This window comes from Sphaerodactylus townsendi, linkage group LG05 (genome assembly GCF_021028975.2).
Source record: "Sphaerodactylus townsendi isolate TG3544 linkage group LG05, MPM_Stown_v2.3, whole genome shotgun sequence".
NCBI classification, from domain to species: Eukaryota; Metazoa; Chordata; class Lepidosauria; order Squamata; family Sphaerodactylidae; genus Sphaerodactylus; species Sphaerodactylus townsendi.
In genome coordinates this window covers 6,954,843-6,966,998 of record NC_059429.1, presented here as the reverse complement: position 1 = coordinate 6,966,998, position 12,156 = coordinate 6,954,843, and the positions used below count along the sequence as shown (strand labels likewise).

Below are 12,156 nucleotides of genomic sequence, written 5' to 3'. Positions count from 1 at the left end.
GTTGCTGTGTGGAATCGGGTATCCCAGGTCCTGTCAAGGCCCTGGAGCGTTCAATAGAACAAGACCCTGCGTCCAGATGACTTCCTTATTACAAAGCAGCATTGGGAATAAGTCCTTCCATTGCCAGAACTAAAGCAGAAGCAGCAAAGTGCCCTCCGTTATATGCCCCATCATACCTCATGTCACATAACACCATCCCTGCCTACGGGTTCGCAAGGGGGAATGGCAGCCAGAGGTGGGATCCAGCAGGTTCTCACCAGTTCCCGAGAGTGGGTTACTAATTATTTGTGTGTGCCGAGAGGGGGTGACTAATTGGGTCCGCTTTTCCGTTAGAAATTCCATTCGGTCCAAAAATCATAAAGTCCTGTTGCTTCCTATGTGGCTGGTTAGCGAAGGTAGAAAACGGGATCATTCTCCCTGTTGGGCTGTTTTAAAAACATGGTTTAGAAATATGGTCAAGTTCCTTGTTTAAGGAAAGTCTCCTTCTTTTTTGATTTCTAGAAACAAAATTAAGTATTTAGAAAGTATTAAAATTATTTGACAGGCAGTCAATTAGAGGAGAAGTAGTTGTTTCTGTTACTTGGTGAAGACGATAGGACTTGCTATAATGAGTTTAAATTACGGACAGAAAGATGCCAGCTGGAAATTAGGAACTTTTTTGTTGACAGTAAGAGTTTTTTACAGTAGCAGAGGCCCCTTCCGCATATGCAAAATAATGTGTTTTCAAACCACTTTCACAACTGTTTGCAAGTGGATTTTGCCATTCCGCACAGCTTCAAAGAGCACTGAAAGCAATTTCAAAGTGAATTATTCTGCATGTGCGGAATGAGCCAGAGAAATTATTAATGCCCCGCCCCCGGAATGCCCCACCGCCCATTGAGAGCTCGCCACTATTTGAATCCCACCACCATGGGAACCTGTTGCTAAAATTTTTGGATCCCACCACTGATGGCACCCCACTAGTCCCACGGTCCAGAGGCAACGCAGTCTCCCTCGGGGTCAAGACAACCTACATTCCACACTACTGACAGAACGACAGCAGCAGGTGCCTGATGATGATGATGATGATGATGATGATGAAGAAGAAGAAGAAGAAGAAGAAGAAGAAGAAGAAGAAGAAGAAGAAGAAGAAGAGGAGGAGGAGGAGGAGGAGGAGGAGGAGGAGTTTGGATTTATATCCCCCCTTTCTCTCCTGCAGGAGACTCAAAGGGGCTGACAATCTCCTTGCCCTTCCCCCCTCATAACAAACACCCTGTGAAAAGCTGTGACTAGCCCAAGGTCACCCAGCTGGCGTGTGTGGGAGTGCCCAGGCTAATCTGAATTCCCCAGATAAGCCTCCACAACTCAAGCGGCAGAGCTGGGAATCAAACCCGGTTCCTCCAGATCAGAGTTCACCTGCCCTTAGCCACTGCTCTTAGCAACTACGCCACTGCTGCTCCTATAATGAGCTGATAAGGTACTCCTCGGGGAAGCAAAGTGCAAAGGGTGAGAAAATACAACCACAGCAATTAAGAGGGAGGGGAAATGAGGACAGAAAGGACCCCACAACCCGGTAGGGAGACAGGAGAGAGAGGAGAATGGCAGGATCAAACATAGGGTGAGAATCTACTGTTTTGAGACTTCGGCCTCTCACTGCTCCAACTGCTCCCGATCCTTCATTCTTCTCTGCTTTGTTTCCTGACAAATCACAATGGATTTACTGCGACCCAGGAGGACTTGAGGCAAGAAACATTCAGAGGTGGTTTCCCATTGACTGCCTACGGGGAACAACCGTGGAATTCCTGTCTCCCATTCAAATACTTGCTACAGTCGAGGCTTTGTTAAATTAATTTTTATCCATGAAAAGATACATACAAAAATAAGAAACTGTAGAGGGGAAAAGAATAAAAATGGTAGGAAAAAACATTGAACTGTGTCACTCACAACCTATTAACTAATATATTCAAGGAATGAATATGTATGAACAATAACCTGTATGAACAATAACAACAACATAATAGAAGGGAGCTTATGTTCAATAAAATGTAAACATACACATTTAAGAGGGAACCTTCCATCTAACTTTGTCCTCTAATACCATTCAAATAATGCCCATTGATAGATGTCCGATTAACAATTACTTATAGTCTTAACTATCAACGTGTTAATTCCTCTAATTCTAATTTTAATCCCCATTAGTAGCATTATAATTTTTGTTTAAGTAATTGATTCAGCAACATAAAGAAAATTCAATTCCCACTTCTCATCAAACTCCTGTTTTGTCTAAGAGTCTGCAACTCTCCAGATGTTCATGGACTACAAATCCCATCAGCCCATGCTGGCAGGGGCTGATGGGATTATGGATTCATAATTTTATCTGGAAAAGTCTGGAAGTGCAGACCTATTATTCTCACACTTTTCCTCCCAAATTTCTGTGTTAGGACACCTTTCGGCTTTCCAACTAGTTCCCATGACTATTCTGGCTGCGGTAAATAAATACAAATGTCGTTCTTTAAGTTTGTGACTGGCCCCGTGCCTCCCAGCAAACTTCCACAGCAGAGTGAGGATTCAAACCGGGGTTTCCCAGATCCTAGTCCAACCCCTTAACCATTGTACCACACTGCCGGTCTTTCTTCTCCCTAGATTGAAATAATTCATCTCATGCTGGCAAGCAACCAAACTGCCACTTACACAGACATGCCTCTTCTTCACATCTGCTTCCAAAGGAATCTGGCCAAATAACCCCTCTGGTCAGTCTCCACGCCAAGCACTGTTCGGTCCTCGGTGTTGGCAAAGCACGAGTACCAACCCTGCAGTTCAGGAAGAACTGGAAGCTTCCAGTTCAAATCCTGCCCCAGCCACAAACGTGTAGCCGAAGGCGGGTTGTCTGGCAGGCCAACAGTCTCAGTGGGCGGCCCCTTAGCAAATCACCACTGATCTCCAGGCAACCCAGGTCAGTTCAGAGCCAGGAATCCCAGCAGTTTTCGAGGCGGTTCCACCGCTCCTAGATCTGACAGCTCTGATTTCTTGGACAGGATCAGAGGATCTCAGAAGCAAAGCAGGGTCAGCCATGGTCAATATTGGGATGGAAGACCACCAAGGAATTCCAGAGTTGCTATCCCGAGGCAGGCAGTGGCCACCCCCACCCCCTCTGTTCCTTGTGCCTTGAAACCCTATGCCAGGGGTCTTCAAACTATGGCCCTCCAGATGTTCATGGACTACAATTCCCATCAGCCCCTGCCAGCATTGCCATGGCCATATAAACAAAATACTATACCCAGGCAACATACAATGCTAAATGTGTAAGATTCGATAAGTGTAGAAATGTTCTTAACTAGGGGTGGCCAACCTACGGTGCTCCAGATGTTCCTGGACTACAATTCCCATCAGCCCCTGCCAGCATGACCAAGTGGTAGGGCTCATGGGAATTGTAGTCTATGAACATTTGGAGGGCCATAGTTTGAAGACCCCTGCCCTAAGCACTTGCCATGACTTGGTTATGATTTGACGGCACTTTCAACCATCACCATTCCTGACCTAGATGACCCAGGCAAGCCTGAGCTCACAGATCTCAGAAGCTAAGTAACATCAGCCCCGGCTGGGATGGGAAACCACCGAGAAAGTCCAGGGTGATGCAGAAGTCTGCAATGGGAAACCATCTCTGTCCATCTCTTGTCCAGAAACTTTACTGGGCTGTCTACCAATCAGCTGCAATTTCCCACCGCCTTCAGAGACAACTTCCTCGTTCCAAACGGACACAATTCCCAAGGTCACAATTCCCGTGAATAAAAGGATCGCAGAAAACTAGATGCAAGTCATTCCCAGAAGTAAAAGAGCCACCGTCAGGATGCTAGAACTACTGACCATGTACTGAGTATGCGTCCAAGGGAGACAGGGTACCAGAAAGCAGAATAAAAATTGAGGTATTCATTCATTCATTCATTCATTCATTGAAAGAAAGAAAGAAAGAAAGAAAGAAAGAAAGAAAGAAAGAAAGAAAGAAAGAAAGAAAGAAAGAAAGAAAGAAGAAGCGAACGAGCAGTGAGCAGAGCAGTGAGCGAACGAGCAAACGAGCGAGCGAAAGCGAACCTGTATTGGAATACATTTGAAACTGTAAAAAGAGGATAAAATACAATTTACAGTTGATAAGCATAAAAACCCCATTAAAATATATCATTTACCCTTAATTATTTCAAGAAGGAAATTTGTCATTGTATATAGCAGTGGTGGCGAACCTATGGCACTCCAGATGTTAACGGACTACAATTGGCCATGCTGGCAGGGGCTGATGGGAATTATAGTCCGTGAACATCTGGAGTGCCATAGGTTCACCACCACTGGTATATAGGGTCAGGATTACTCAAAAGATTTGAGATTACAACGCAGTGGCAGTATCGTAGCCAATGAGGTTAATCTGAAGCGCAATTATTGCTAATTGAAAACTATTCCCAATACCCCATGATGACGACTTGAAATAGAAGAAGGAGGAGGAGGAGGAGGAGGAGGAGGAGGAGGAGGAGGAGTTGGATTTATATCCCCCCTTTCTCTCCTGCAGGAGACTCAAAGGGGCTTACAATCTCCTTGCCCTTCCCCTCCCCCCCAACAACAAACCCCCTGTGAGGTAGGTGGGGCTGAGAGAGCTCCGAAGAACCCTGACTAGCCCGAGCTCACCCAGCTGGCGTGCGTGGGAATGCACAGGCTAATCTGAATTCCCCAGATAAGCCTCCACAGCTCAGGCGGCAGAGCGGGGAATCAAACCCGGTTGAGAATGCACCTGCTCTTAACCACTACGCCACTACATTTATTTATTTACTGGACATTTCTTTCTCACCCATCACCAAATGGCCTGGGTGGAACACAATCATCAAACGCCATAAAAGACAATACGTCTTTAAAACTCTTTTAACAGCCATCCTCACCCTAACCCACCCGCCTTAAAATACATAAAAGGGTGGGGTGGGGGGAGTCGCAGGTAGAGAGGGTGATCTTGGCCCGGCGCCAAAACTCCTGCAGGGTTGGCGTCCGGCAGGCCTCCAGTGGGAAAGTGTCCCAAAGAGCTGGGGCCACCAGAGGGTGGGGGCGGGATGAGAGTCGGGGGGGGGGGCAGGCGGGGGGGGGGCAGGCGACCTGGGTTCCTCCCAGCTCCAGCAGTGGCGTAGGAGGTTAAGAGCTCGTGTCTCTAATCTGGAGGAACCGGGTTCGATTCCCCGCTCTGCCGCCTGAGCTGTGGAGGCTACTCTGGGGAATTCAGATTAGCCTGCGCACTCCCACACACGCCAGCTGGGGGACCTTGGGCTAGTCACAGCTTCTGGGAGCTCTCTCAGCCCCACCCACCTCCCAGGGTGTTTGTTGTGAGGGGGGGAAGGGCAAGGAGATTGTCAGCCCCTTTGTGTCCCCTGCAGGGGAGAAAGGGGGGATAGAAATCCAAACGCCTCCTCCTCCTCCTCTTCTTCTCCCGAAGCTTGAGATCAGCTTCAAAGTGGGATGAGAAACGTGACTGTAAAAATGGGTTCCTTACAGACCCAAAGTGCCCGGAGATGTGGGAGGGGGGAGGAGTGGGGGTATTAAAGGGGAAGGGAGTCCGGCCAGGTCAGGGTGCCCCCTCTCTCCCTCCCCCCACAAGTTTTGGGCAAAGAACAGCCAAGTGGGAGGAATGGTTCTGGCTCCAATCCAGGCCACCGGGAGTGATGCTCTGATCTGCTCTGCTTGCAGGGAGAGGCTAACACGGGAGATCTGGGGCCGGGGGCGGGGGGATCTGGAGGGATCGGGGCTGGGTGGGAGATCCAGTACCTGAGATTGGCCAGAGCCAGGCCGTCGGGTCCCGGGGCGACCCCCAGCTTCCCCATCCCGGAGGACGGCCAGCAAGCGCGCTGTCCAGGTGCCGGGCGGAGCAGGAAGGAAGGAGGGAGCCCTGCGGTGACCGGCGGCCCCTCCCCCGCCCGCCAGGTCTCCTCCCCTTTCCCACCTCCAGTTTGGGCAGCCAGACCCTGGACCTCGAAGGCCCCAGCGGATCTCTGGGGCCCGGACTCGACCCTCCGGCAAAGGACAGCCTCGCGCACTCCGGGAGGTCCCCCGGTCCACCCCAGGGTGCGATTCGGAGCCATTCCCAACGAGCCGGCGTGACTCCGGGTCAACCACTTGTTGCGCACGGCGCCCCCTGGCGGAGGCTTCGCAGAACGGCCCACGCAGCTCTTGACTCTAAACAGGGGGGAATAGATCCCTGCCCAAGGAGAAGAAGAAGGAGAAGGGAGAGAAGAAGAAGAAGAAGAAGAAGAGAAGAAGAAGAAGAAGAAGAAGAAGAAGAAGAAGAAGAAGAAGAAGAAGAGGAGGAGGAAGGGAGGAGGAGGGAGGAGGAGGAGGAGGAGTTTAGATTTATATCCCCCCTTTCTCTCCTGTAGGAGACTCAAAGGGAGCTGACAATCTCCTTGCCCTTCCCCCTCACAACAAACACCCTGTGAGGAGTAGGTGGAGACCCGAGAGAGCTCCCAGAAGCTGTGAGCTAGGCAAGGTCCCAAAGCTGGCGTTATTAATAGGAGGCGCAAGACAGGCTAATCTGAATACCCAAGAGAAGCCTCCACAGCTCAGGCTGACAGAGCGGGGGGAATCAAACCCGGTTCCTCCAGATTAGATACACGAGCTCTTAACCTCCTATGCCACTGTTGCCCGTTTTTATAAAACGGCATAATGGACTGGATGGAGCGTTAGTCTGGTGCAAACGCTGCTAGGAGAGAGCCTTAGCCAGGGCAGAGTCGCAGAGTTGTTGTTGTTGTTATTATTTATTATATTTATATACCGCCCTCCCCGAAGGCTCAGGGCGGTGAAGCCCTTTTTTTTTTTAAAGCGCCTCTGAAATCCCGGTCCTCAAATTTACTGAAAGTTGCAAAAATGCACCAAGCCACCAAACCATCGGCAAAACTGCCTTTGGGTGTCAGGAGCTGGGTGGAACTGGGAATCTTCAGATCCTCTGAAGATGCCAGCCACAGATGCAGGAGAAACGTCAGGAGAGAATGCTACTAGGACACGGCCATACAGCCCAGAGACCACACAGCCCCCCAGTGATTCCGGCCGTGAAACTGTATTGAGTCGAAAAGCGCCCTCCTCTCTGAAAACATAAACAGCCAACTTTTCGAAATCCGCACCAGGAAAGAAGGAAATACTCGATATTTTTGGAGTGATGAAGGCACCTCTTCCATGCCCTATGAAATATTGTCTCTTCCTTGGCCCTTTCACCTTCACTGAAGGACCGAGGCCTTAAACCTGTTCCCGGCTTCCTCTTTTCCCTTCCCCTTGACCTTATTCCACTTAGCTTTGTGTGTCTTAATCTGTGGACCAGATGATGGAACAACTTGTTGCCAACAGCCATAAAATGGCACTTTTATGGCACAGGCAGGCCTTTTTCAAGGTTAACAAACAATTTCCTGGCTGAGACCGATGGGGACAAAGGGCGCCTGTTACTCCATCAAAGGAATCTGCAGCTGGATAATTGTATGAATTTAATCAAATTGATTAAACCTGCATCAGAATAAGGCAAATCGTGCTGAAAGGAATTAGAAAAGGGTTCTTGGGAGAGGGGAAATGAGCACAAGTCGTCATCCCAAAGGACGGAAGGCATGTTCCCGGCCACCTGTGGTTTCTAGAAGTGCTTGTATTTTACAAAAGGAACATTATAAAGTGTCCAACCATTCATTAAATTCTGATTTCTCTTCAGATCATATGGATGGTTCACATTACGCTATAAAGGGCTTTTAAAACGTCTGCTTGGTTATTTGTGCCCCCTCTGAAACAAAATGAAAAATGAAAACTGCAAACTGCAAACGAGACCTAAATGGTCAACTATCTGTTGCCATGCTCATTTCTCTTCGAGGTTTAATTACCTCAGCAACAATCGGTTGGATTCCGCGGAGGTTTTCTGCTAGCAACGGCGTTTTCCATCAGCATCATAAGAACATAAGAACAAGCCAGCTGGATCACACAGAGTCCCATCTGGTCCAGCTCTCTGCTACTTACGGTGGCCCACCCAGGTTGCCTTTAGGAGACTCACAGGGCCAGGAGGTAAAACAATGGCCTTCTGCGGCTGTACCTCCCGAGCACCCTAGTCTGCTGAGTATTGCAATCTCAGTTCAAAAGAGGATCAAGATTGGTAGCCATAAAATCGACTTCTCCTCCATCAATCTGTCCAAACCCTTTTTTAAAGCTATCCCAGGTTAGTGGCCATCCCCACCACCTCCTGTGGCAGCATATTCCAAACACCAACCACACGTTGCGTGAAGAAGTGTTTCCTTTTATTAGTCCTAATTCTTCCTCCCAGCATTTTCAATGGATGCCCCTGGTTCCTAGTATTGTGAAGAGAGAAAAAATTCTCTCTGTCAGCATTTTCTACCCCATGCATAATTTTTATAGACTTCGGTCATATCCCCCTCAGGCGTCTCCTCTCTCAAGCTTAAGAGTCCCAAATGCTGTACTCTCTTCTGTAAGGGACAGGTTGCTCCAATCCTTCAATCATCCTCGTTGCCCTTCTCTGCACTTTTTCTATCTCTTCAATATCCTTTTTGAGATGTGGCGACCAAAACTGAGCACAGTACTCCAAGTGCGGTCTTTGTCTTTATACACTTTATGTCTGGTGGTTGAAGAGGCTGTTTGGGACAGAGGCAAGAGCCATGGCGAGCAGAAAGAATCCACTGGATCCAACCCATTATCCTCAATAATAACTTAAGACACATTGAAGAAACATTGCAGTCTTATCGTGGTGGGTTTCCCAGGCTGTGTGGCCGTGGTCTGGTAGATCTTGTTCCTAACGTTTCGCCTGCATCTGTGGCCGGCATCTTCAGAGGGGTATCACAGAGAAAAGTCTGTTTCACACTCTGTCTAGTGAGAAGGGAAACCCACCACAACCAGTTGATTCCGGCCGTGAAAGCCTTCGGCAGTGCAGTCTTAATTTTCAATATATGTTTACGGATTTAATAACTATCCCCCGTAAACGTAGAAAGTTATACTGGAAGCACTGCAGCCTAGATTTTTTTATTATTATAAATTATCACATGGAGTTAGTTCCTCTTTGTAGATTGTCAATGTTCCAAGCTTTGCCCAGGGCAGCGTATGAGGAACGCTGCCCGCAAACCTGTATGTAAATAAGGAAGGATTTGGAAGTCCAGTAGGAATAATGTGCTATGATTTGCGCAATTCCAGCCAGTGCTGCAAGGAGGCGATCTTGGGGACAAAACTGCAGAGGTCCCATAGCCATCTCAGGAACTGCAAGCAACAGCTAGCAATTGCCCCATTTCTTATTATTCAGTTGCCCCATTGTTCTTATTATTCCCATTATTTGTTAAAAACGAACCGTTATCTCTTTAAAACATGCAACCTTTTGCATGTTTTCTTGTCTGGTATAATTCTTGTCTGGTATAAACTCTGTATTGTGCGTGAACTATCTGGCTAGTACATAAAGTGAGCTAAAATTTGAGAGAGAGAGAGAGAGAGAGAGAGAGAGAGAGAGAGAGAGAGAGAGAGAGATGGCCAGTGATGCTTAGTGGTTAAAGAGCAGATTGGATTCTAATCTGGAGAGACAGGTTTGATTCCCACTCACTCCCACCTGAGGTGGTGCAGAGCTTATCTGCTGGGTGACCTTGGGCTAGTCACAGTTCTTCGGAACTGTCTCAGCCCCATCTTCCTGACAAGGTGTCTGTTGTGGGGAGAGGAAGAGAAAGGAGTTGTGAGCCACCTTGAGTCTCCTTGTAGAAGAGAAGGGTGGGGTATAAATCCAAACTACTACTACTCCTGCTCTTCTTCTTCTTCTTCTTCTTCTTCTTCTTCTTCTTCTTCTTCTTCTTCTTCTTCTTCTTCTTCTTCTTCTTCTCCTTCTCCTTCTCCTCCTCCTTCTTTCTTCTTCTTCTTCTTCTTCTTCTTCTTCTTCTTCTCCTCCTTCTTCTTTCTTTCTTCTTCTTTCTTCTTCTTCTTCCTCTTCTCCTCCTCCTCCTCCTCCTCCTCCTCCTTCCTTCTTCATTCTTCCTTCTTCTTCTTCCTCCTCCTCCCCCCTGAGAGATGGCTGCAGGTTAAGCCACACCTGTCTGTGATGCCGCATTGTGCAGGACAAACAACCCTTTGGCCTATGGTGGGGTTAATTTCTCATCACTCTCTTTCTCCATGCTGGGGGTCAGGAGGGGGCAGCATATTGTCCCCCCAAACCTGGACTCTCTCTGCTTCCTTTTCCCTCCCCTAACTTTGGCTCCCATCCTATGATATTGTCCCTGCTGCCTGCCTGCCTCTGGATCCCACTTTTTCAACCTTAATTTGCTTGTGATCCATCTCAGTACCATTTGCCTGATGCCACCTTCCTCCACAAAACCCACATCCCCACCCCGCCATTGCCTCGATTTCAACTCCTCCCTCCTTCCGGGCTGTCTGAAACCAAGCTCACGGAGTAGCTGCCATTCCTCCCTTTCACCCCTTTCCTCTCGCATCCCATATGGCAGGAACCTAGATAGTAGCTTCTTTACGATGTGGACTTTTTGTTGTGAACCTCAGGTGGCTGACGGACACCATCGTCATCAGGCAATTGTATTGACTTTGCCCTGACGTTTTGAGCAAAGCGATAAAGTCATTGCTGGGGCAATCGACATTAAACTCCAGAAGCAACCAGTTATTGTGCTGAGCGGCTCAATGAAGGATCACAGGAACAGCAGACAGGATGAAATTGCGTTTCAGTTATTAACTTCAGCCGACTTCTTGATTCCAAATCTTGGCTTCATCTGCCATGAGGCCAGCCCCTTGTAGATGTGGGGCAGGGGTCTGCACCCTGCAGCTCTCCAGATGTTCATGGACTACAATTCCCATCAGCCCCTGACAGCATGGCCGTGCTGGCAGGGGGCTGAAAGGCGTAGATCCATGAAGTTATCTGGAAAAGCCACTGAGCTTCTGAACCCAGGCACTGATGAGAACATCTGGAGAGCTGCAGGTTGCAGACCCCTGATGACGGAAACAAGAATCCCATCACACAATCCCATGCAGAGGCAAGCCCCTACTGAGTCCCGAGACCCCCGGGATTGCAGCCAAAGGAAGCTAATTGTCTACAACTTCTGGAAAAGCAGATTTTAAAAAAACAAACTGGGGTTGTCAGATGATTGTGGCTGAGTCTGTAGAGATCCAAACTGGATTTGTGTTGCCGTTTAAGGAATTCTCCCTTCTCTTTGGCACGTGGCTATTCTGCCCAGTCTTCCAAATAGGTCAGAGTCTGTTTGAGGATGTTCCCTTTCAATGTTAACCTCACAATGGCCCCTCTCCGCACGCCACGCCAAGATAATGCGTTTTTTCAAAACCACTTTCACAACTTTGTTTGCAAGTGGATTTTGCTATTCCGCGCACAGCTTTAAAGAGCACTGAAAGCAGTTTGAAAGTGCATTATTCTGCATGTGCGGAATGAGTTAACCTGGGAGGTGGGTTAGGCTGGGAGAGAGATCGCCCCTTTGGAGTAGAATGGGGTCTCCCAAATCTGGGGTCTCCCAAATCATACTCTGTCCACCTGAGTTCCTTTCCTTACCAACTGAGCCAGAAGCCGGCACCTTCCCTTCCGCAGTAAGATATTTGTTATTACAATTCATTTATACATAGAGGGGTTTTTTTAAAAAAAGAAAGATCATGTATTTAAAGAGGGGAGGTGGAAAGCAAGGAGTCTGGGCATCTTCTGAGCGTCGTTAATAGAATTATAATTGTAAGCCAGGCTGTAAGTTAAGCTATTGAACAAAACATACACTTAGCCACCCCTAAGGTGCAAATTCACTCACGGTTCACTCGGCTGGCCCACGGAGACATCGTCCCAGTCCATGGCTGGCTACTGCTGGCTGCTTTTTGTCCGGCTGTCAGGTCTGTTCTGGCAAGTAGTTGGTTTTATCAGCAAGCAAGGTAAGACGAGTCCAAAGCGCACGCCCCGGATGGGATTTCACCTGCGGCAGGGAGGCAGCGGCTTCAATGAAAGGCCCCAGAGAAAGCAAAGGCAGGTGATTTCTTTCCAGCCGCAGTTGCCTAGAGACTCACACCCCCTTCGAATCGTTTCCACGGTGACTGAAGGTTTATTTCTCTACTCTCAAGGAGGCCAAGTGCTGTCGCCAATGCGGCCTCTGCGTTCCCAACACAGACGCAAATCCACTTGAAATAGCACCATCTGCGCCTCCGCCCCACACTTAA

General features: G+C 48.4%; 1 protein-coding gene and 1 non-coding gene across 4 annotated transcripts in view; one reads left to right on the top strand and one right to left on the bottom strand.

Annotated features, from left to right (window-relative positions):
- LOC125432417 (GRAM domain-containing protein 2B-like) overlaps window positions 1-11,915 on the bottom strand; it is a 41,713-nt gene extending 29,798 nt beyond the window's left edge. For 2 of the 3 annotated variants that reach the window (XM_048495906.1, XM_048495907.1), the window contains exon 1: window positions 5,770-6,101. In XM_048495906.1, the coding sequence (XP_048351863.1) occupies window positions 5,770-6,083 (314 nt within the window). In that variant the 5' untranslated portion in view covers window positions 6,084-6,101. Of the gene's footprint in view, window positions 1-5,769; window positions 6,102-11,756 lie in introns of those variants that run through there. The other variant, XM_048495908.1, reaches the window with a different exon arrangement.
- Window positions 4,354-4,437, top strand: LOC125434059. The gene has a single exon (XR_007244704.1). It is a non-coding gene; the product is annotated as a U4 spliceosomal RNA (small nuclear RNA).
- Window positions 11,916-12,156: the final 241 nt, after the last annotated feature.